Source organism: Corvus brachyrhynchos, unplaced genomic scaffold, assembly GCF_000691975.1.
Source record: "Corvus brachyrhynchos isolate BGI_N302 unplaced genomic scaffold, ASM69197v1 scaffold103, whole genome shotgun sequence".
NCBI lineage: Eukaryota > Metazoa > Chordata > Aves > Passeriformes > Corvidae > Corvus > Corvus brachyrhynchos.
Genome location: NW_008237436.1, coordinates 6,066,636 through 6,090,088, shown reverse-complemented (window position 1 = coordinate 6,090,088; position 23,453 = coordinate 6,066,636). Strand labels below are relative to the sequence as shown.

General features: G+C 37.0%; 1 protein-coding gene across 1 annotated transcript in view; it reads right to left on the bottom strand.

The window, feature by feature from the left end:
• Positions 1-3,888: 3,888 nt before the first annotated feature.
• The window catches only part of USP12 (ubiquitin specific peptidase 12), a 32,345-nt gene continuing 12,780 nt past the window's right edge, over positions 3,889-23,453 (bottom strand). Inside the window, exons 4-10 of the mRNA XM_017731382.1 lie at positions 20,030-20,243; positions 16,843-17,069; positions 11,770-11,846; positions 11,500-11,583; positions 8,953-9,150; positions 7,052-7,130; positions 3,889-6,514 (exon numbers count right to left, since the gene is read on the bottom strand). Coding sequence (XP_017586871.1) covers positions 6,413-6,514; positions 7,052-7,130; positions 8,953-9,150; positions 11,500-11,583; positions 11,770-11,846; positions 16,843-17,069; positions 20,030-20,243 — 981 coding nt within the window. The 3' untranslated portion in view covers positions 3,889-6,412. The remainder of the gene's footprint in view (positions 6,515-7,051; positions 7,131-8,952; positions 9,151-11,499; positions 11,584-11,769; positions 11,847-16,842; positions 17,070-20,029; positions 20,244-23,453) is intronic.

Here is a 23,453-nt window from a genome sequence, read left to right as displayed (position 1 = left end):
TTTTTTTTACCCCCTCCCCCCCCCCCCCCCCCCCAATTATATATTACCTTGCACACAATCCTGTAATGAATAAAGACAAAAGACAGCTTAGGAACTATAGTAATTTTTGTCTCTCTTCTCCTTTGGTAAATTATGAGTTATTCTACATGCAAAATATGGGAAAAAAGAGGCTAACTGGTGTTGGGATATGTATGTGGAACACACTTCTGGATCTCAACCTGTAGTATCTCCCTTTAGTACTCTCCAATTCAGGAAAAGTTACCAGAATTTAAAAAAAAAAAAAAAAAAAAAAAAGAAAGAAAAGAAGGTTCTTGGTGGTTGCTCTGCAAAATTTGGGTCCTGTTAGACTGCACTGGGATTAGCAATTAAAGTGAGACCTCTCTGGCATCTAGCTCCTAACAGGTCTTCTTATAACCTGCTTCTGACAGACCCCCATGTAACACTGCCATGCCATCACATGGTACTCCAAACAAACTCAAAAATAATCTAAAAGGCATCTGCTGCAAAACAAAGATTTCATTTTTCAAATACGTTTCTGATTATGTAGCAGCCTTAGGGAGAAACACTGCATGCCTTTCATAGCCTCCTTAAAAAGAGGAGGAAAAGGGTGCACCAAGGCTGCACTTGTTCAATCCCATGATTCCAATTTTTTTTTATATTGAAGAGTATTTTCACCACAGAGACATGACAATTTAGAAAACAGAAATCATCAGATATTTTCATCTGTGACATACAACTCAGTAATTTACCAAATATTGTCTGAGGCTGTGTGTCGGCAATCTTCCTTGACGTGGAAGATGCAGAGAAGACTGATGTGACATAATATTGGGATAATGAGCCTCCAGAAAGCCAAATAAATGTGCAAGCATGGAAATAGGCAACTCAAGCTGAATGTTGTTAGCACATCCCATGAGAGCCGATCACAGCAGCCACTGCAATGAAGCAACACCCAGTGAAACAGAGTTGAAATACCGTAACAATGCACCTCAGAGCAGCTGATGTACACCAAGCTGTGTTACCATGTGATGACACTCAAATTCAGCTGAGGCTCTAGAGCAGAGGCATCCCTGGATATTGAATCACTCAATAATACAACTTGCTAATAAAATATTTTGAGATCTTCAGTACTTTTTTTTCTAAAATCAGTTACAGAAAATACACAAAGGGGTCCTAAGCGAAGAGTCAGAAAATCTTTGTAGATCAGACCACTAAAAGATTACACTCCATGTGACTCACATATACGCATAAATTGTTTCTGGAGCAGCACTCATTAATACAATCATATCAACCTAAAAATCTGTGTACAGACAGAAATTTCAAATAGATTGAAATAACAAATTAAACACACACACAAAGGCATGAAAAAACCTAGAATGGCAGGATGTTTTGAGTACCCCCTAAACTCTCTGAATACCAGGAATCTGCACTAAATACAGTATTTTGTCTTTTGGGGGAATGCTGCTTTCATATCTATTGCGTTAGTAAATAATTTTAAAGCTACTTCTCTCTATTCCCAGACAGAGTCCTGCTGTGCATTCTCTCTCCTGCATTATATAACCTGTGGAATGCAGATCAAGGACACGACTGATGAGCCCTGTGTAATTAAGGCTCCCTAATGATGCCAACATAGATTCCGTAACAAAGACCTGGGTAAAAAGTACCTTGCTCTTCTCTGAGCCCTTACAATCTCTTATGCAGGCAGCAATCACAAGCCACTACAGAGAAAGAAAGAATAGAATTTATTTGTATTTTTGTTAAGAAACTCAAAGATACTACTCAGTTCATTTCAAAACTGGTGATATCTACAATCTTCCTTATATATCCAACACATTCTTATAGAAGTTACCCAAAGAACATACTTCAACAGAGACCAAAGGAAGTTCATTACTGCCTCACCACACTCTATCACTAAAACTGGAAACAATGGATTTCAGGGATCTCTGTATTTAAGAGATGAAGCCTGTGTTTGTTTGCATGGTAGTTGATTTGCACAGTTCATTTATAGCAATCCATCAGTAGCAAAGCTGCTGCAAAGTGAACCACCCTTGATTACGTAGAATATCAATTCAGTAACAATTGAGTACTTGGAGGCTCACAGCTAAAGAGACAAAGGTATTACACATCTCATGTTATGCTGTGAGAGGCTGGAGGACTTTGAAGCCTTACAAGACCAAAACCATAAATAGTGCATACTGCATTGTCAAGAGGGGAAAAAAGCCCTGAACTTCTAAGATACACAAACTTAAGATCAACCCAGACAAATGTGGGTGGAAAAGTAGAAATCTTCCCGCAGTAAAGCCACTCTTTGGAAAAAAACAATCCATACCTGGATTGTTTAAACTTTTAGAAAAGTCACAAAAGTATCTTCAGTGTAATTCTACAGCCCACAGATAATTAACATGTACTGAAATGTTTTCTTCTCTTAGAGATAAAGCTAACTGAAGAGGTGGTTTCATCTATGAATACAATTTCAAGAAACTGCTCTCAGACAACTTTTAAAAACCCAAACCATGACAAAATGAAAACAAAAAACCCACAAATCCAAACCAACCAACCACCACAAACCCTTTTTGGCATCCTCAGTGGCTGATGCATTTCCAACACTTTCTCAAAGCCCCACTCTCCATCATTCAGACCAAGCTGAATTCTGTCACTGAACAAAGTCAGCAGTTAAACAGAAAAAAAGATGTCACCTTTTTGTGCATATAAGTAGACAAAGCTTTGTGTGTAAGAGAATTCATCCCTGTTCGTTTATAATCCATGTTGTGGAGGTTTTGTATGCTAACTACTGATTTTGAATCAACAGTCTAAGAGTTAGAAAGGTTACAAGGGAAGTTAGGAGGAGTTTATGACATAAATGCACGTATTTAGGGTCTTTCTGATAAGGACAAGTGGAAATTCCTGTAGGAAAAGGTATGAAGAAAAAAAGCTAAATACATTCTGAAGTAACTGAAGATTACACATTTCAAAATTTCATTTAGTTACAAGGATGAGCCTAATAATAAGACAGACTAAACGTGATCATCTTACACCTACAGTTGAGAAACCAGACCAAATAGCACAAGATAATGTTCCTTCAATTTCAGTAAAGGAATTAGGAAAGTAACTAGAAGCTTCAGATACTTCAGGTTTTAAACTTCACAAACATCACCACAAAAGAGAGTAACCAACCAATACAGACTCTCATCTGTACATGATCCAAACAGAGCATATGCAATAGTACTTGTGGAAGCACTGAGACAGACACGGGGAAGAAGCCCTGATGTCCTACCCAGCTCCAAGCTGCTGCTCCAGAAGGATAAAGATCTGTGGATCTGTCAGATCTGTTAATCTGACACTCCTATGCAGATGTCACAGACTGTAGTGGGGGATAAAGAAGAGTGGACTCCAAGTGAAGAAGGATCCCAGATCACACACAGATACTGTAACCAGCTGCAGCTTGTACTTCTGATGCTGCACTCTGGTCCTTTGTCAGTCTCTCTCCCACATTAGTGCTGTAAACACTCCTATTTTTCTCTCCTTCTGTTTTCCCTCCCACAAGGCAACAATCCCAGAAATCCCTTGGGTAACCTGGACTCATATTTTGTGGCAAGGTACAAATTTTTTTTTAAGGGAGAAGTCCAGGAAGAACAGTATTTAAAACTCCCTTCTCTTCTACCCCAGAATCCAAGGATTTACCAAAAAACTCCTCCTAGAGAAGTACACCACCCAAACCATGGCTGCCACCCAATGATTTCCTTAATGCAGCATATTTAAACCACTTCTCCCCCAGGGCTCAGGGCACTTGGCTTAATACAGGAAGTTCCAGATAGGTTTTTTGTTTAAAAACACTGTAAAGCACAAAAGGCAGCTGACTGACCATCTGGGCTCCACAAAGGATACAGTATGTATCTTTAGAGAACATACTTTATTTAATAGAAGTTTTTTTGCTCCAATATACAAAATAAGGGACTGTAATCCCAATTGACATTTACATAGTTACACAGCAAATGAATTCCACCATTTACAACAACTGATAACTTTCCCACACTCCTCACTGTATTACAGTCAAGAAAAAAATCCTATAATGTTTTACATGCCAATCAGTTATATTTCATATTTCTGTCTCTTTTAATTTTTTTTTTAAGTTGCAGTTTCTGACATCAGTTTAATTAAGAACTTACAATTATTTCAGCTGCGCTAAAAGAAAAATGAAATATATAATTTGGAATACTATCTCAAAACCCTTATACAAAATAAAAGTCAGTATCTTATAAAAATACAGAGCAGGAGTAAAACCAGTAAAACAACAGAAATGTTTTAAATTTTGCTACGGTATAAAACATTTATCAACTAGCCTCAGCTTTTAACTACATTAAAACAAAAGAAAAAAAAAGAAAAAAAAGGAGGAAAAAAAAGACCAAATTAACAAAAGGTAATATGACAGTTGTTTTGCAATTCTGTACCTTTAGTATGCAAAGGACTTCATCCTTCTAACATGCACCATTATCCAACTGATTTACCCCTTTAACCCTTTTTCTACTGAAAGCCAAAAAGGAGTTTTAACATTATCTGAATCCTTTCAGAAAAATCCAACCATCTTTTTCTGCATCTCCCACAATATTTAGGCTTTACTTTACAATGCTGGTAGTTTAATCATGATACATAATCTTCTAAAAAAGAATTCTAGCCAAACCAAGACGTTAGAAACTCTGCGTTTTACAAAAGCGATTTGTTACAGTATGACAGTTGCTCAATAGCCCAATTTATTTAGTGACCCTGTTAAAGATTTGTTCAACTGAGTGAATAGGTGAAGTCATTTCCTGAGCTAAAAGATACAGGTAAGTAAATAGTCAGTTATAGCAGCAGACAGGAGACATTCTTTTTAAAAGTTGTAACAGTATCAATAAAATAACCTTAGAAAATTACAGTAATGTAAAAATCACTAGCTGACAAGGGAGCGACAAGGACATCCAAGACCTGATTGCCACAATCTGGAATGCACATCCAATGACCTTCCAGAAATTACATTCAGCTACTGTCAGACAACGTACTCCTAAGTGAAGAATGTCAAATAGTTCACATTTCTTACAGATCAGGTGTTTTGTCAAGATTTAATTCTTAATGCTGTTTCATACCTAAAGCAAGGTAAACTGCTTAGTTTCAAAAATTTCCACTATACAGGACTTAAATATTATTACTTTTGCAGGAATGTGGTATCTTCAGTCTCATGAAATTCCAAACCTATTTCTTCTTATTACTCAGACATAATTTAATGTTTAATGGAAACTGATGTGCTTTTAGGAGAGGAAATAATATTCTTAAAGTTGTTTACTTCGATCCAAATCATTCTAATTTGCCTAGAGTATGAACCATTAACAAATCATCAAAGAACTACAAAGACCAGTATACCACCACTGCATCACCATTTCCTATTATATAAAAGATGATTTAAGTCTTCTTATATAATAGTTAGATCACTTTTTTTCACCCATTAATGAAGAGTCTATTCTAATTTAATTAAAGTACCTTGGTTAGACACCAGTTCCTCCAGAAGGAAATCTCTTCTGTGTTACTAAGTTTTTTCAGATATTGTAGTCGTTGTTTTTGTAATTTGTATTGACTCTCCTTTAACATTTAAACATGATTAGTTTTAATTCAAATTAATATATAAAATTTCCAATACTTGTTAGAATAAAGGACAATACACAAGATCCTAAGCTACAATAATTTATAAATAGAAATAAACTATTGCAAACCAAATCTTTCCCCATACGGAGATTAAAAGCCATAATCTTGACTGATTGTTCCCGATCACACATTATAAATAATGTAAGCTTCTCCACAGAAGCAAAGCATCCTTGCCTCCCTGACACCAGTTTACACCTTCAGTTAAACCACTTCCATCAAGAAGGCAATTGAGTTGGGCCCAGACATAATTTCTTGCTTATATGTTAACCCTCCAAACCTCATTCTTTCAAACTTAAGCACAGGAAACTAACTCCACAGAGAATCCTTTACCTGCTATACACAAAGTCTGTATAAAATACAGATTTCTAACGCTCCTAACTGCACCAGGCTGGCAGTGCAGTGAGAACCTGATTCAAAGGCCACTGAAGTCCATGAAAGGCTTCAATGGGCTCTGAACTAGGACCACAGAGATGGTATTCCCCAAAGGAAAGCTCCTGCAAGAGTGGCTGGTATCTCTCTTTTTGCTTATGGGATGCAGTGGAGATGTGTAGTCAGCATGATACCTGAGCAAATAAAATGAAAAAGATACAAAAGTTTTAGGAACCCCAAACTCTTTACTTAGTTGTGTGCAAACTGTGCTATTGCCCCTACAGCTCCCTGCTCTCCTGCTCTTCAGTGCTTGCTCCATTCCAGGATAGAGAAGATGTGAGACACAAAAATCTCTCTTCACTACAGCTCCCTCTCAGTCTCGAGACTGATAGAAGAGGATGTAACCAGACTCAGAGTTCTTTGAGATGTCTGATGTCAACCCGTAGAATTCTTCAATAGCTTGTGCATCTATTTTCTGTACATAAAACCACAAAAAATTAAAGTAGGAATATCTTGCATAATATACACATAAAATTAAGTTCCACTCTAAAAATTACTGTCAAACCAAATTAACTTTCATATAGTTACATAAAATAGTAAAATCCAAATAAGTCTTAAACTTGTGTTTCAGCTTCCCCTCAGCCATCACCGGCACAGAGGAGAGCAGCTATATATGTCTTACACATAAATTTTTAAATATTGTTGTAAGTATGCACAAATTCCTGTGTATTGTAAGCTAAAAACCCAATTTATCTGTATCATTATTTGTCTTCTGGCCACAGAATAGCTTATTAAACAATGGTGAAAGACAGTGGTCATCAAAAAAGGAGCTTCTTTAAGTATAAAAACCGAAATGCAATTCAAAGTGTTGTACAGTCAGACTGTAAGGCACAGCTCTGCACACACAATTATTGCTCATTTAGACTGGAGATGAAGCCTCTTTTCATTTCTGTCATTCTACTTTAAATAAACATATCCACAAGGGTGGTGCATGTGCTCTGGTTGGGCTTACCTCAACAATATCATCATCAAAAAGCAACCAAAAATCATGACTCTTCACTATTGCAATATAATGTCCTCTGTTAGGGCCACTGCAAAATAAAATTAGGAAAAAACATAAACAATAACACACATATATGTGGAAATGCATTCCATTTAATTGTTTTTTCTTGTAGAAAAGCAATACTTAACAGTAATTAAAATGGCTACCACTACAATATCTGTTTGGATGTGTCTTTTCTTCTTTATTACTCTCTACTTACATCATTTTCATAATGTGGCCTTATTTATTGTGCTAAATAAAGGATTATAATTTCAAATGAGGAATGAGCAGCACAGGTGTTGAAAATATAAATGAAATCTTAAACAGAGACAAAGAAGTGAAATCAAGAAAGCATTCTGGTATTTCATAGAGACAGAACAGATCCCAAACTTTTTCTGATCTTCAGAAAGAAAAAGGGCTGTAGAACTGCAGCTCATCTACAGTCTCAGTCATGAATGTCTTTATCTGGTCCACTGTAAACAAAAACTGAAGTAAACTGGCAGTTTAGGAGTCTCAAGAAGCTCAGCAATGAGGAGGCTCCCAGTCAAAACTGTAACAACGCTCAGCCTCTTCAGTTATGGCAGACAAGAAATTTCACCGCAACTGTGACAGAAAAAAACAACCCAGCAAAACTTTAAGTGTGTCTTACTTGTCATCAGGTTTCAAGTAAGCAAACAGTACAGTTTCTGAAAGAGCCTTACAACTGGAAGTGAAAAACTGAGTGAGAGCAGCTCTGGAGCTGCCCTAAGTGGCTAACAGCACTCACGCAGTTTTTGTGCCTGGATCAGGGAGGGAAGGCTCCCATCCCTGAGGGACATGTCTGAGTACCAGATCACCTACACCATGAAAACAGGGGTCATCTCATGCCATGGCTCTGAGAATAGAGAAGTCCCCAAGAGTGCAGCTTCAATGAAGGAGGCAGAAATGGTCAGAAGAGGACAGAATGGCCAGAAAGAATTTCCCTTAAAATCCAGAAAAAGAGTGTCCCCAGAAAGCTATGGCACAAAGGCTTATTTTCCAGAATTTTCCAATTTGAGATCTATTTATCTTAGCTCTACTCTTTACTCACTGTGAGAACACTGAGTAACTGGAACAAATTGCCAAAAGAGGACGTGAAATCAGCATTCCTAGTTATGAAACTGGGACCTGTGCAACCTAATCTAATATCAAAGTTACCCTGCTTTGAGATTTAAATATTTGACCTCACAATATATATTATTCTGTGATTTTAGATGTCAAATTGTAATTTTCACCTTTGGGGCTTTTATCTACCCAATAAGCAGTTTGTAGAACAACATGATTTTAAGCCTTGCTTGTAGAGTATAGCAAAATCAAATACGAATCTAACAGTCCTATTTTGAAGGCGATGAAACAAAGTAATCAACAAAATTCATAATATATGGATATATTTCAGAAAATGTTACTCAAGCCTTAAGAAAAAAACCCCACACCCTAAAGGAAATGCTTTATACAGTAATCTTTCTAGAATGCTTTCCTTCCAAAGAAAGCTTTTTTCTCAGAAAATGTTTAAATGTTTTTAAATGTTATTATTGTTACATGATACTCTGCACTTCGTGGTTTGTTGTTTTTTTTGTTTTTTTGTTTTTTTTTTTTAACATAGTTAAGTTCATAAAAAGATTTTTAATGTGAAATACAGTTACTACTTTTCACAATGATCTGTCACAGTAACAAAGCTGTAATTTCTGCCAGGACTGGTAGTTTCTCCCCACAACACTTTTTTTCCTAAAAAGCTTTTATTTTAAGGGGGTCTTTAAATGCCATTGATTTATATGATACTGGATGCTTTGTGTTGTTCTTTTAAACACAGTTATGCTTATACAAAAATCCCTTGCCTGAAAGAGAGTTATTACCTTCCACAATGAACTACCACAGCAACAAGGTCATACATTCTGTCAGGATTGGTGGCATCTCCTGAGGTGTTAAACAAACGAAGCTCTAAAGGGAAAACTACTCTATAAGAGAGTTTTGTGTATCGATGCAGCTGATCCATGTATTTAAATCTCTTCAAATGGAGAGCTAGAATCATAGGCAGCTTTTTTACTTTCATCCTGAAAAAAGGAACAAAACCAAAAAACCAGCAGTATTTCCAATATTCATCCAAAACATTCAGCTGATATCAACAAACAAGAAACCTGTTCTATTGAAGTCTTTAAAAATCTTTGCATTACATTAAAAGAAACCAAAATAATCAGCTGTTTAAAAATAGTTTAGCTGTGCTGCTAAAGGGAGATTTTTAACAAATGAGAGAACTGAAAATGTGCTTAAAAAAAGAAGATATAATATATAAAAACAGCCATGATGAACTCACATACTAATTTAGACATAAAAATCACATAGCACAGAATTAAATTTTTAAGTATATTTACCCAGAGCTTTCTAGAGCTTCCAAAAGCAAAACCGAGATTCCACTTGATACACAATGCAGGTATTGCAATAGTTGTTTCAGAGGTCCTGTTCCAGCTGAATTTCCCAGTACACCAGCCAAGTCAAACAAGCTTTTCAAAATGAGCTTTGTTACACCACTTTGTCACAGAAGTATTACTCCAAGTTTACCTAGCCACTCATTTCCAAGCCATTCATTTAGAATTTCCAAGGGACACAAACAGCCCACTGTTATCCACCTACCTCCTGCTACCCAAACAAGATAAGGCTGTGCTCTGGCACAATAATTTTGTACAAATGCTGCAGCAATGTTTTACGGCAGTCAAAGCCAGAAAGTGACCTAGTTTTACTGAGGGCTCACTAGCCCGTTTCCCTAGCATGGGGTATTGAGATTTCACATCAGTGCCTATGAACCCTTCTCAGCCAATCCTAGCTGGCCTGGCAGCAAATACAGACTTCCAAATCTCTGGGCAAGGAATTTGCCCATCCTAGCAGAACAACCAAACCAGAGTGCTCTGCTTCTTGGCACAGCCAAGTGCCTTAGATCAGCACAGTGCTGAGTTTTTCAAACTGCTTTCAGCCCCAAAAGGCAGCTCAAAAGTCTCTGCAATACAGGCCAGGTTTCAGACATGTCTATTAAGACCGTACTTTGAGAATGTCAGGAAATTTGTAAAAGACAACGCTTTTTCAAAAGGTAGGGGACTAGGGAAAAATTCCTTGATAACTCACCTGCCCACATGGGAACTAGGAAATGAAAACAGCTGGAGAAGGGCAGAAAGATGACAGAAGCAACTATTTTTAGGGAGAGTTATGTTTTAATTATGTTGTAGCTATAGTTTCTGCTCTGTTTTCAAAACTAAGTCCTCTCCTTATAATGTAACTGTGTTTGATATTAGGAGCTCTTTCAATGGTGAAGAAATCTGGTACACCATCTTTGCTAGCTGAGAAGACCCCATCACAGACAAACTGTTTTATAGAGATGGAAGAAAAATGTGACTGCAGTGAAACTGAACTTCAGCCCTACGTGAAACCCAAAGTATAAACAATCAAAGCTGTGTTTTGCTAATACAGAAATGCCTGCAGTACAGGTTTATGTCAACCCAGTTGATATTGGCCAGGGATCACATTACCTCCCACACAGAAAAAGAGCTCAGACAACAGAAAACAACAGGCCAGGCCTGGATTCACAACCTCTACCAGACACCAATTAGTAAGCTTAGGCAACGTGTGAAGGCAGACCTGGCAGATGAGATATGCAAAAGCTGTTTGTGCAATCTGTGGTAAACCAAATAACCAGCAGCAGTGGTATAACCAGTAGAGCATGTCAGAGTTCCCACTCCTTCAGCCAAACACTTTCTCAGATAATAAATAACCACACAGTACACAAAATGACAGGTTTTTTCAAAGGTGTAAACAAGACTAGAAGAATTATTAGGCAGACAAGAATTGTTTTTAAACATAGTGATTTTCAGGCTTCCACAGAGCTTCTGATGATTTTCAGGAGCACTGTGAAGCAGTTTAGCACAACTAATTAGACAGTTTTAAGAAATCAGAAACCCAGCTAACAACAATAGTTACAAAAAGTGCTATCAAAATGATTCTTTCAGCAAATGGAAAAATTATTTTATCTTCAAAACAAAACTAAGTTTAAAAAGTCACATGCAATCAATGACTTTTCAACATTGCTTATTATCTTTGATTAGTCACTGACATTTTGTTTTAACTTGGCTTTTTAACTTATTTTTGGTCTTAAGACCCTTCCTTTTCTCATCTGTAAAATAAATGATGATCAAAGGAGTCCCTAAATGCATTACATGGATTCTCATTACTCATGGAAATAGACACATTGAATTCTTGCAAGAGGAATGCAGGCAAGTTACTTTTAAGTGGAAGAAGAGTAGAAAAATTAAGGGGAAAAGGGTGTTCTCTCCTTGACACATGCACATGAAAGGAAATACCAGAGTATTTTCATTAAAAGCATGGGTTGTTTTTCTCCTTCCCTAAGTGGGATGTACCTTTTATGTGCTTCTTGCTTACTGCGACATTCTTCACAGTAATACTTGTATTCACTGCACAGAGTTTCTGTGTTGCTGAAACCCCTGGGCAAAAAAAGAAAGCTGTAAATGCTAGCTTTTTATATGAAATAGCCACATAAATGTACCATATGAACATAACTTTATACACCTGTATCTACATAAGATAGAACTGTCAGCTTTTAGTTTTACTTCCTGCTTTCTGGGCAACAGGTGAAGGCAAATTTCAAAAATTCAGATTTTTGTGTCTACCTTAAACAGTGAGTGATTGAAGTATTCTGCTCCACATCAACTGAAAGGTCTAAGAAGTCTTCATCCTTGCTGCTTACCTTGCATGAAAAGAAGAACCAACAGAACATAGTTAAAACAAATTATACTAGTTTACCTCTGTTTTTCAGTACCACTTTTATTGACAGAATGCATCTTTTACCCTATAACATCCTTTTAGAAATTTTTGCAAGCGGCCTTTCTATTTCAGAGATTTGCTATAGTTTCTGATTTTGCTCAGGAATGGGGCAGTGTGTCTGAATCTCTGGGTGCAGATAATGCTAGTTGTCATTACGCTGTGATTTCAGATCAACAATATTAATGCCAAGCTTCTTCTACACGTCACATTTTTCAAAAGAACAGAATCTTCTGCTGAGCGCTTTCACTTCTGTTCCTCTCCTCTGACTCCCTTGAACTGAAAGTTATGTATTTGCATGCCATAATGAACCTAATAAACAGCACGAATATTTTGAAGCTTCTTCCTGGTTAGATTCATACTCTTAAAGGAACAGAAGACAGTAAATTTGGCAAATGAGAACTTGGGGCTTGGTCTGATAGAGGCAGAATAGTAGCCAATTCTCACAAAAATGTAAGAATAACAAGTGAAACAGAATATTCTAGAAGCAGAAAGTAAATTCCACCACAAATCCTGACAAATGATGAAAAAAGCCACAGCTGCCCTGAAAACCAACTATATCACTGAAGTTTTAGAAAACAGTCATGTGCAACCTTTTGTCTGCTAGTGTCTCCTCTCTGTATCTAAAGATACTCAATGACACTCATGAGAATATCCTCTGCCTAGATACAAAAGTAAAGGCTTTTAGAAAATATATCTGGCTGCAGTTTCTTGACTGAAAGCAGGAAAAGTGAAATGGCTACAGGAGAAGTAATGTAAGTTGATCTTTTAAACATATGAGATTCATGTTCCTTTTGGAAATTCAACCCAGGATTAAAAAAAAAAAAGTAAAGTTGCTCTCTGATAATCAAGAGATGAGAAACACACAGCTCCTAAGGGCGGCATACTTGGAGAAAAAAAGAAAAAAGCAGGTGGTCAAGACAAGTATTTTTGAGAATTAATGCCATAAGGCAAGTCCAAAAACTCATGAAACTTAAGTTGAAAGCTTCTGTGAGAGGACTGGGCTCCCATTGTTCTGTACCTAGTCTTTCCAAGAGTTAAGTGTGCATGTAAAAAAACGCCACTATGTCAGTACACATCATTTCTACTGCAATATTCAGATGCTCACTTTCAGAGAGATGACAGAACACATATGGAAATCTTTCAAAATGTTTAGAATGGGAAGAAAAAAGCCACCTGCATCTTCAGTGTGCTGCACATTTCCTGAATCCAGGGATGTACTATGGTTTAGTTGTGTGGACAATTCTTCAAAATATCCCATTGCCAATCACTCTTGGGATTATCAGACCTTACTTTTTTTCTTTATTACTCTCTATGACTCTAATGACTGGTGGAAGTCCTTATAACTGAGGATTAAGAATGGCTCAGGAAAAAAAAAATCAGTTCTAGAAAATATTCTGCTGCTGCAGTCTTCAGCTAGGACAGCTGGAATTAGGGAGTCATGTGATCAGTGTTATTCAGACACGCAATTAGATAATTCTTCCTCCTTTGGTCTAATCAAAGAAAATTCTGCAAAACAATACAGATTTCACAGGCAGCTTTATCCCACGCAGAAGCTGTAAGGGCAGAGAAGATATGGAGAGGAGGGAAGGGATGTGTTGTACTTGGTTAAAAAGAGATTGGTATTGAAATCAGAAGTTCACAAAAGGACAATTTCCATTCTCTGTGACAATACGGCCTTAAAAAACCACACTCCAGCTAGCCAGTCCATTGTGCACTTAAGATCATGAGGAACCATTAAAGGCCTTATTGCAAGAACAGCCAGGTTGATTTTTTTCCATTTATGTTGGTAGTTCATTAATTGCTTTCCCTAATTTTTAAGATTCTTTGAGCCTTAGTATTTGAACAGATTTTTCTAACATCAACTCATAAAGTTTAAATTAAAAAAAAAAAATTAAAAGCCACTCTGCAGTCTTACGAGTCCCCCCTCCTTCTGTAAAGGCAAGCCACTCTGCAGTCTTACGAGTCCCCCCTCCTATAAAGGTTCTGTTTCAAATAAACATCACTGAGCTTCTTAGACTACGACCACCAATGCTATGTTCTTCAATCATCTGTAGAATGAAAAAAAGACGGGCATGATCAGAAAACTTCATCACCTGCAGAATCGAGCCCTGATGCGTTCAAAAAGCTGTCTGAGTGCTCCTAACAGGAACATCTGAGTAATAGTGAGGAATTTGGATGTTCCAGTGCTCTGGCTGAAGAGGATGGTGTGCTGTTCTCATGTCAAGGACATCACCTGCACCCACACAGCTCAGCTGTACTCTGATGACCAAAGCTGTGCAGAACAGAAAGCTCAGAAGGCTGACACTCACAGAATCCATTATTTCTTACAGCTGGGAATTTCACTGGCAATGCGAATCTGCGCACTGGCAAAGAGCTCTTTCAGCTACAGACTCCCATGTGTTCTAAGACAGAAAGCAGTTTTTAAAGAAGCTGAAACAAAATGTGTGACTTATTTTGGTTTTAAAAAAAAGAGAAATGAAAATCAGACAGAGTTAAAGGTTCTATAGTACTCATGAAAGAGAGGACACTGAGATTTTCCTTATTGCCTTCTCTCAGTCCAAAGCAGGATTGAGCCAAAGAATTGTATGCCTTGTAGAGTCATTTGAACCCAAGAGCAAGACCATCACCTGGAGATTGATATGGTGGTTTTGACAATTTCCTATATTTCTCTGTAGAAATACTGGCCACATTTAGATGTTGAAATTTAATCTTAATGAAGCCAATTACATTATTTTCTGATTTACTGTTATTCTTCCTTAAACTGTGAGAGAAATAGGTAAAACCAATTAACTTCTAGATAATTTCTATAAATTAGCCATAAAATTTACATTCACTTCATCATTCTGCCTCTGTCGAGGAAGGGTGAAAGCATTACAAAGAGGAATCACATTAAAGCATGTAAAGGCAACTTACAATCCTTTTTGTAACATATTCATTTAAGACTGTGGCTTGATTCACAACACAAATCTTTGTTAAAGCATCTTATCTATGTTCCTTATACTCCACTGTTCATACTTAGACTGAGGATACATCTTGAGCCAGTTCAATTTTTATCGTTAAGACGGGCTAATGAAACAGCGTATCCTGGAAAGATGCTCGTTTCCATAACCAGGACAACTAAAATTAGAATAAATATTTTGCTCATTTTAGGAACATTGAGTAGGTTAGTCCAGTTAGAAGATAACCATTGTCACTTTGAGCAAAGATATATGTTATGCTTTATATATTTACATATGCAATAAATTTCCAATTTAAATTAAAAAATATACTAGGGCTATTGTCGTGTCATTAAGAAGCAGTAATTCATCTTCTACATGAGCTATTTTCCAAGTACTCCTAACATTTTAATTTATATTTCTAAACACAGAAATAATCTAAATGCCAACAGCTTCTAATAAACATAAAACCAATCATATATACTCACTATATTTGAAAATAAAACACTTTTCACAGTGATATTACCTATTAATGTGCCCAAATGGGTTTCTAAGTGCTCATTTTCAGATCACTGTTTTAGACACAAGCTGATATACTAAAAAGACAGAAACTGATAAAATAGTTTCCAGATTACTTTGATTATCATCTTGTTCAGCAATAGCTGAATATTTCTATTAGCAATAGCTAATAGGAAAAAAAAACCTGAGCAGTGTTAGTAGAATTCTCAGAATTGTGACAGGCCTGATAACTAATAAAATATGCCAGCAAAGAGCATATCAGTGTTTTAAAATTGCATTAAGGACGGTACCTAGATCAAAATCCTGACAGCAGCAATCCATTATGCCACAGTGAGGAAAGGCAATGATGTCAGTTGTGTCAAAAGACTTAAGCTAAACTCATGTTTCAAGAAAAAAAAACAACAACCAGTTCAAGAACTAGAAGAGAAGCAACTGACAGCTGACAAGAAATACTTATTAGGGAGGGGAAATCTGCCAGAAAAGAAAATGTGGTAACTTGGAATCACCACCTAAATAACTCATAGTCTGCAGTTACATTATACATGACATTATGAAGCTCTTTCTTTGAAATAAAAGAGGTGGGTATTTCTAGAAGACTGAGAAATTGCATGTGAAATATACAGATTTGATGAATGCCTCCTTTCCGATGTCATGCTGACATATCTGCATTACCTAATTCAGTTAAAGAAAATAGGAGCACAGTCATTTAGCTTTTTTACAATCTCTAAGGAATAGAGATGACAGAATTACTGTAATTTTCAAACTGTGCTGCTTTTACTCTTTCTCAAGCTGGTAAAATTCAATTTTAAGTTTTTAGGAAATACATTCTATCTCTTATTGTAGAACTTCTCAAAGAATATTTTTGTATAGCATACTCAGAGAAAGAGTTTATTTTTCAGGGTGTAGTACTAGAAGAATTCCTCTGGACAGACATTTAGGAAAGGATTACTTTTTGTGAACGTGCAGGTATGTTTTTTGAGAATCCCAGTCTACTATCCTAGTGCCAAAAGCCAACCATCTTGATTTCAATGGCTTTAAATTTAAAAACTAGGAATCCATGGAAACTGATTGACAATACTTACTTATGGGATGTATCACTAAGCATGACATTCAGTTATTAAGACATTAAATTTGAGAAGAACCTCACAACCCTCAAATTACAGATTTTTATTTTGTTTAAGAATGCATCACTTTAGAATTTTCTGCTCTAAACTTTGAAGGTGATTATGATCACACTGACAAAAAAATCCAACTGGGATTTTTCCTAATATTGAACATGTGTCTTTTCCTACAATTCATGCACCAGCTGCTAGAATGTTCTCACTAAGAAGGAAAAACTGCAAATATCCCCACAAATATAAGATCACTAAAGAAAGAAACTAATCTAATCTGTCAGGCTGCTGGGATAAATGAATCGTGAAGCATGCTGTTCGGAAACACGGCAGAGTTCACATGAAGACTTACAGTTTCACAGGTAAGACATCTGGTTTCATTAGTTAATGTTCCCTGAAAGATTTCGTGCACCCAGGTGGGGTCTGGCGGGCTGTTGTTCTCAGTGTCCACGTTGCCATTAGGCAGGCGCCCGTTCTGCTTCTCTTGTTTTCTTTCCTCTTGCAAGATGTCCGCAATGGTATTTAACAGATAGTTCAGGAACTCGTGCGCATCCTGCTGCATGTAGTTATCAAAAAGTTCTGCCAGATAAAGCAGAAGGTGTTGCAATTGATTGGTTAGTGCTGTACTACAGGTAAGTTTTAATTTAAGAGTGTCATATTTCAAAACCAGTCCTTTATTTCACATCTTGAATCATTCATGGCAATACAACACCAACCCAAAATGCCTACTTGATAAACTAAGTCAAAAAAACGGGGTGGGGAGAGGGGACAGCAAGTCAGCTTGCATTGGCAGAAATCACTGGAAATTACCAGAAGACTGCAAGAAAACCAGGGCACAATTCAACTGCCTAAACACAGGTGTACGTGGAGTGCCACCTGAACTTGTATGGGTCATCCTGTCCAGCCTCCAGATGCCACTGCATCTCCTACAGGGGCTATGGTATCTCTGCCAAGCTTAGGTCAATGTCTGGGATAACACGGATTTAATAATTACTTCTTTTCTGTCTGACCAGGAACTGCTAAGAGGAAATGTACCTGCCTATTTAAAAAGCATTCTATATCCCCAGCTAATATCATACAAGTCTTTTATTGTGCAAGTACTTCACTTTGCTGGCAGTCCAAGAATGTTCTAAGAGACATGTCTTCAGTACAGGAGTGGAAAGATGAATGAAAAAGATACTCAGTGAAGCTCAAGTTTTGAAATGCATACAGGGACTCCATGGCAGCTTTACTGTCACTTACCTGATGGCACCCAGAAATAAACAGAAATAGAAAAAAAGTCCAGGGTTATTAGCTAAGTAGGGAAATCCTGATGCTAATCTAGGTAATTTGGAGAGGTTAAGTAGTGCAATAGGTCAGGCAAGAGTATGAACCATGTAGTTTACTTAATGAACTACTACAGTATTTTTGAGACGAGTAAATTCAGTCTAGCCAACTGCAAGGTCTTTATTTGATCAAGTAAATCAAGGCAGAACAAGAGCTACAAGTCTCTTGAGATAAAAGACTTCAGAGGTTCTTCACAGTGTAGTATCACAGGCCTCTCAGGGCTATGTGCCCAGTCAGTAATTAGCATTAATTACAGCAAAATGAAAACTACAACAGATTGCTCATTTTACAATTAGAAGAACTTCGTGCAAATATTAACAGTATACCTTGAGCTGACTTCAAGACAGCAGCTGCTTCCCAGCCAATTAAACTTTAAGGTCATTAATAGAGAAACACAGAATTGATAATTGAGTTCCAACCCCCCTGCTCCGGACAGGGCCACCTTCCAACAAGGCCAGGTTACACAAAGCCCCATCCAACCTGGCCTTGGACACTTCCAGAGATGAGGTATCCACAGCGTCTCTGGGCAACCTGTTCCAGTGCCTCACCACACTCACAGCATGAATTTCGTCCTAATACCTAATCTAAACTTGCCCTCTTTCAGTTTAAAGTCATTCCCCTTGTCCTGTCACTACACACCCTTGTGAAAGGCTCCTCTCCAGTTCAGAGATGTATAATACATGCATGTTGTATTCAGACATTGAAAATAAAAGATGGAGCAGCAGCTTTGTAGTCTGGAATACGTTAAAACTATGTCCTCAGTTATCAGTTATAGCTGGATACAAACTGGAAGACACTCTAGATTGGTGTTGCACACCTACCCGATTCTTAAACTTCTTTAAGGCTCAAAATTATATACCTTCACAATAAGTACTTAATAGCATATATGATACCCATGTAATTGCAGCCTGAATGTAGCTATTTATTTGTACAAAAGGTGAGAGTATCATCATTAAAAGAGACCCAAAAAGAAAACAAGGGTTGAACTTCCATATGTGACTTCTCTACTGAAGGTTTTCCAACTGCCTTGCCCTGTGCAGAATTTTAGCGGCGTGACATAATTACACATTACAAAGAACACTTTCTAAAATGAACTTAATAGCTCCTGTGGTTTGCTTTCTGCTTTCCATCTGAATGATTCTCTGCATTTGTTATAATGAACTGTTTCTGCACCTGTATCAAACACAAGCACACTTACTTGAGTAGAAGTGCCAAAGAAGGGAATTCGAGTTTCCTATGCTGCACAGGCAAGTACCGCACCCAAGAGCTTTTTTTTTAACAATAACATTACAACTCACGGTGTGCATTTGCTGGAACAGCCGTGTCAAACTAGGAATGTCATGATAATATTTTATTTCTTGTTTTTACGACAGAGATAGTCATCATACCATTTAAATGCTTTTTAAGTCTCCATTCATAGCCTTGGAAAGATTGCAATAGTGTGAACATATCTATCGCAGCAGTGTTAAGTACAGTACATCAAACAGTTTATTTAAATACAGTAATTACTTCTTAAGGGAAAAAAAAGTTGTAGTTTTATAAAAATGCATCCAAACTGAGTAGTAGATTACAAGGCTTCATTTCTATTTTAACATCAAATCATTTACTAAAACATTCTGACCAATTAGCCCTGCAGAGAAGAAACAAGAAATGTGAAAAATCCCTAGAAATCTCTTGAAATTTAGGATAACAATGACATTTAAAAAACAATTTGCCAAAACTACTTAGTGGTTTTAAAATTAATTAATTCTTTAAAAAGTAGGTCAAATTGCATATTGCATAAATTCTAAATCCATTTAAAAATGGTGGGGGGTTTTAAGCTAGATTCTTATGGACAAGTCTTTCTACACATTCAATCTGGGAGACTGATTCCTCCATTCAAAAAGTATTTTCTTAAAACAAAGGTCTTACAGCGAATTTTGATTACAAATTTAAAACTCACAGAGAAACAAAACTAGCAAGAAATTTCATAAGCAGCCAGTGACAATATGACAATACACTTTAGCTCTACATGAGGGGACAGAGAGACACAAGGATTCTCTCTCAAAACTGCTCCAGGGTTACATCCTTATCCTGGGGCCACCTCTTGTTTATACTACAGCACCAAGAACACTTTCTATGTGTAACAAATATATAGGTATTCCACTATGTAAACTTCAGAATTAAATCATAATTGCTGCACTTATTACACAAGAAAAAGAAGAAAAAGTTACCATTTTCTTTTCGTAATCTTGTTATAAATTTCTTGGGAGGTATTACTCCAACTTTTTTCTTCTGGGTGGCTATACTGTGGAAGAGATCTGCTAAGCATGTAAGGAGATTCTCTTTTTTTCTTGGCTGACTCTTGTATGCTAAGACTTTGTCTCGAAATGGTCGACAAAAATAAAGTGCCTGGAGAACCGAATTGCAGTAGCACGTATTCCCAAACTACAAAACAAAAGACAGATCTATTAGTTTGCATTGTATTATGGTAGAGGGGTAAAATTAATTCCAAACTATAACAGAGTGCATAAGCAGGGGCCAACTTCCTGCAAGATGTTTCTTCCTGACTTTAAGGTAGAAAAACATATTAATATCACACAAAGGATTACCAAGTAGGTAAATGCACGAAAAACTTTGGTAAATTTGAACAATACTATTTAATTTTGTCTCACTTAAAATTTAACTTATTGGTAATATTTTACATCTATTTGGGTCAAAATGTTCAAACAAATACCCCCAATTTCACAGCTACCAAAATATGCCCAGGTAAAAGTATCTCTCTGTCTACCACACATCAGCCACAACAGCAAAGAACAGGCACAGCATGACCTTGAACTGTGAAGAAATTCAGCTGAAAATACAGTCAGACACTACAGAAATTAGATTCTCCAAATCTTAATAGCTGCCATTGAAGTCAGAAATAACTACTGTAACCAGTTCCCACATTTTCAGTTCTTGTTCCAGGGTGACAAGATTGATTTAAGGAAACTCCTGAATGCCAATGTGACATGGTTTGCTCAGGATTCAAAGCTATGGCAGTTGGTAGCTTGAAATCAAGATTGCAAGGAAAGGAGAGCACCATTTGGATGTGCACACTTTGAAGGAGGCAAGCCACTGGCATGAAATTGTACCAGGACACTACAGGTGGGACACTCCAGATGTCCCCCTTCCCCAGACTCCTTCAGGCACCTGAGATCACTGACACTGTCTGCAGCTCACCCCAACACTGCAAACGTCCCCATCACATCTGTGAAGGCGTTGTGAGCTGTCAGTGGATAAAGCCATTCTAATTTTATGCTGCCATTCTAATTTTATGCTGCCCTCCTCCAGTGAAACCTATTATCCAACACTGAAAGTGTGGGAAACATCTTTACAAGGCCCTCAGCAAGTAATCCAATCTTTCAGCTGCAGTCACGCAACCTGCAAATGGAAGCACGTACTTACGACACACATTCTGCAAAATGTGGAAATAACATTCAGATTTACGTTATATAAAGACAGCAGCACATACAGATAGCAAATTCCGAGACTTCATTATTGTGATGGGGAAACTTATGTGGCAAAGACAGCCTTTAGAGCTATTTTAAGAGCAGGTTCCTTCAATAGAGAAAAAGAGCTAAAAGCCTTCACATCTTAGGAATAACAGGGAAGTAACTACTTTTTGCTCTCTCCCAATTAAGACAAACAAGATGCATTGCAAAAATGCAATTTCATTACAAAACTTAAAAATTAATTACTTTCCTCTATTTTAAACTAATGGAATTTGAAGAACTACTTTCTAAATAACCAAGACACACTCAAAGAATAAGTAAGAAGCATATTTTAAAAAAATATTAAGATGTCATTAAGGTATCCATATTAAAAAGTGATGAGTTTAAAATACATTATTTTTCTTTATTTAGGCGAGGAAACTGCTTATATTAGCTTCTTTGTGGTCCAAATCCACAAACAAGTCAATGAACTTAAGAGAAAAACTAGGGCTTTTTACCTTAAAGGAAGCTGATGAATCACACAGTAGCTTCTGACAAAGCATTTAATATTGTAAGCTATTTTTGAGTTTATAATTAGAAACTGCCATAAAAAGAGAACTACATTAAAAGGTTAAGAAAGTTCTTAAAGTTTAATCAAATTGGAAAAGTGCTAAAATTTCTACAGCAAGTGTCAAAAGATGAAAAGCAAGCAAATTAGAAATTTCATGAGATTCCAATTTTAAAAAGGAGCAGTCTGATAATAAATTAATTAGGAAGGCAACCATGCAGTGAGAGACAAACAAAATATGAAGACCTCAGAACACTGAACAAAATTCAGATTAATTTAATATGAATGTATGTTAACCTACATGCCTGTGAGTATGAAATAAAAGCAACCAGATTAAGTTCATAAAAGGCTTTCTCTGACCAAATTCAGAAACACAGCAGGCAATAGAAGAATGTTTGAAAGCAAACTCCTGAAGAAAATTTAATTAGTTCACATTTGTTTTATCTCTAAAGCATCAGTCTTTATCACTTCAAAACTCAAAATATTTTTAAAATAAATGCTTCCAATCATTAAAAAAATTAAAATGGCACCTGTACTAAACAACATGGGGGAAAAGGCTGGGAAGCTTCTAGACGATGCAAATACTCAATTTGATAAATGAATACATTCTGGTCTTACCACCATTATTACTTTAGTTCCCATCTTTGACTCCACTACAGAGAAACACCCAACACCTTGCTGCAGTCTCCCCATCCTCCCACCACCCACTCGACACCTATACTCTGCTTTCTAATCCTGGGTCTCCAGCACTGGGCTCTGCTACGTCCTCCTCCCCACTCCAGCCAGCACTGCCTCAGAGCCACAACACCTGGGAATGCAAGCCCTGCACTGTGTAACTTCATGCTTGGCCAGCCAGCCCCAGAACAGCAGTAAAAAATATAAGAAAGACCATCTTACACTGTGTACTTCTAAGAGATGCAAAAAAATCCACATTTTCTCTTATTATCAGTTCATACTGTTCTTCTGTACTAAATTCTGAGAAATCAGACTGTTTCCTTTCACAAAAATACTGCATTCTCTACATTTTACACCCCCCCCCTTTTTTCTTTTAAATTCTGAAATCAAAGTTACAGCACCTAAACCTATATGTAAATAAGAAGAATGAGACAGTAGGGTAAACAAAGACACTGCAACAAAACCACTGCACATCCATGAACACTTATAGTTTACTCTTCTGATGCCCATACAGCTGGGAAGAAATGTGGTTGTTGAACCCCATTCAACAAAGGGATTTACAAGAACTTAGATCTGCTTGAAACACTGTCTTTGTGCAGCTCTAGGGTTCCTCCTAGCTCTGATGTACTGGCAGCTCTAACAACTTCTCCTTGTTGCCATGGGTCACTCCATTAGCATAGGATTTCTGCAAAACACACGGATCCACTGCAAGGGACTGAATAACCAAACCTTCTGCTCTACAAGTCTGGTAAACTGCTGGAGAGTTCCCAGAGCGGCTCTTTGAGATTAAATATCTTATTTCATGCTCACTGGATAAAATGATTGATTTAATTTGTGAAGCACATAGATTTGACTAGTTTGCATTACTGCACTGAAGAGGGAAAGAAGAATGATAAGCAGACTTGATGATCCTGGTTGTCCATATGCATGGGACATCACACT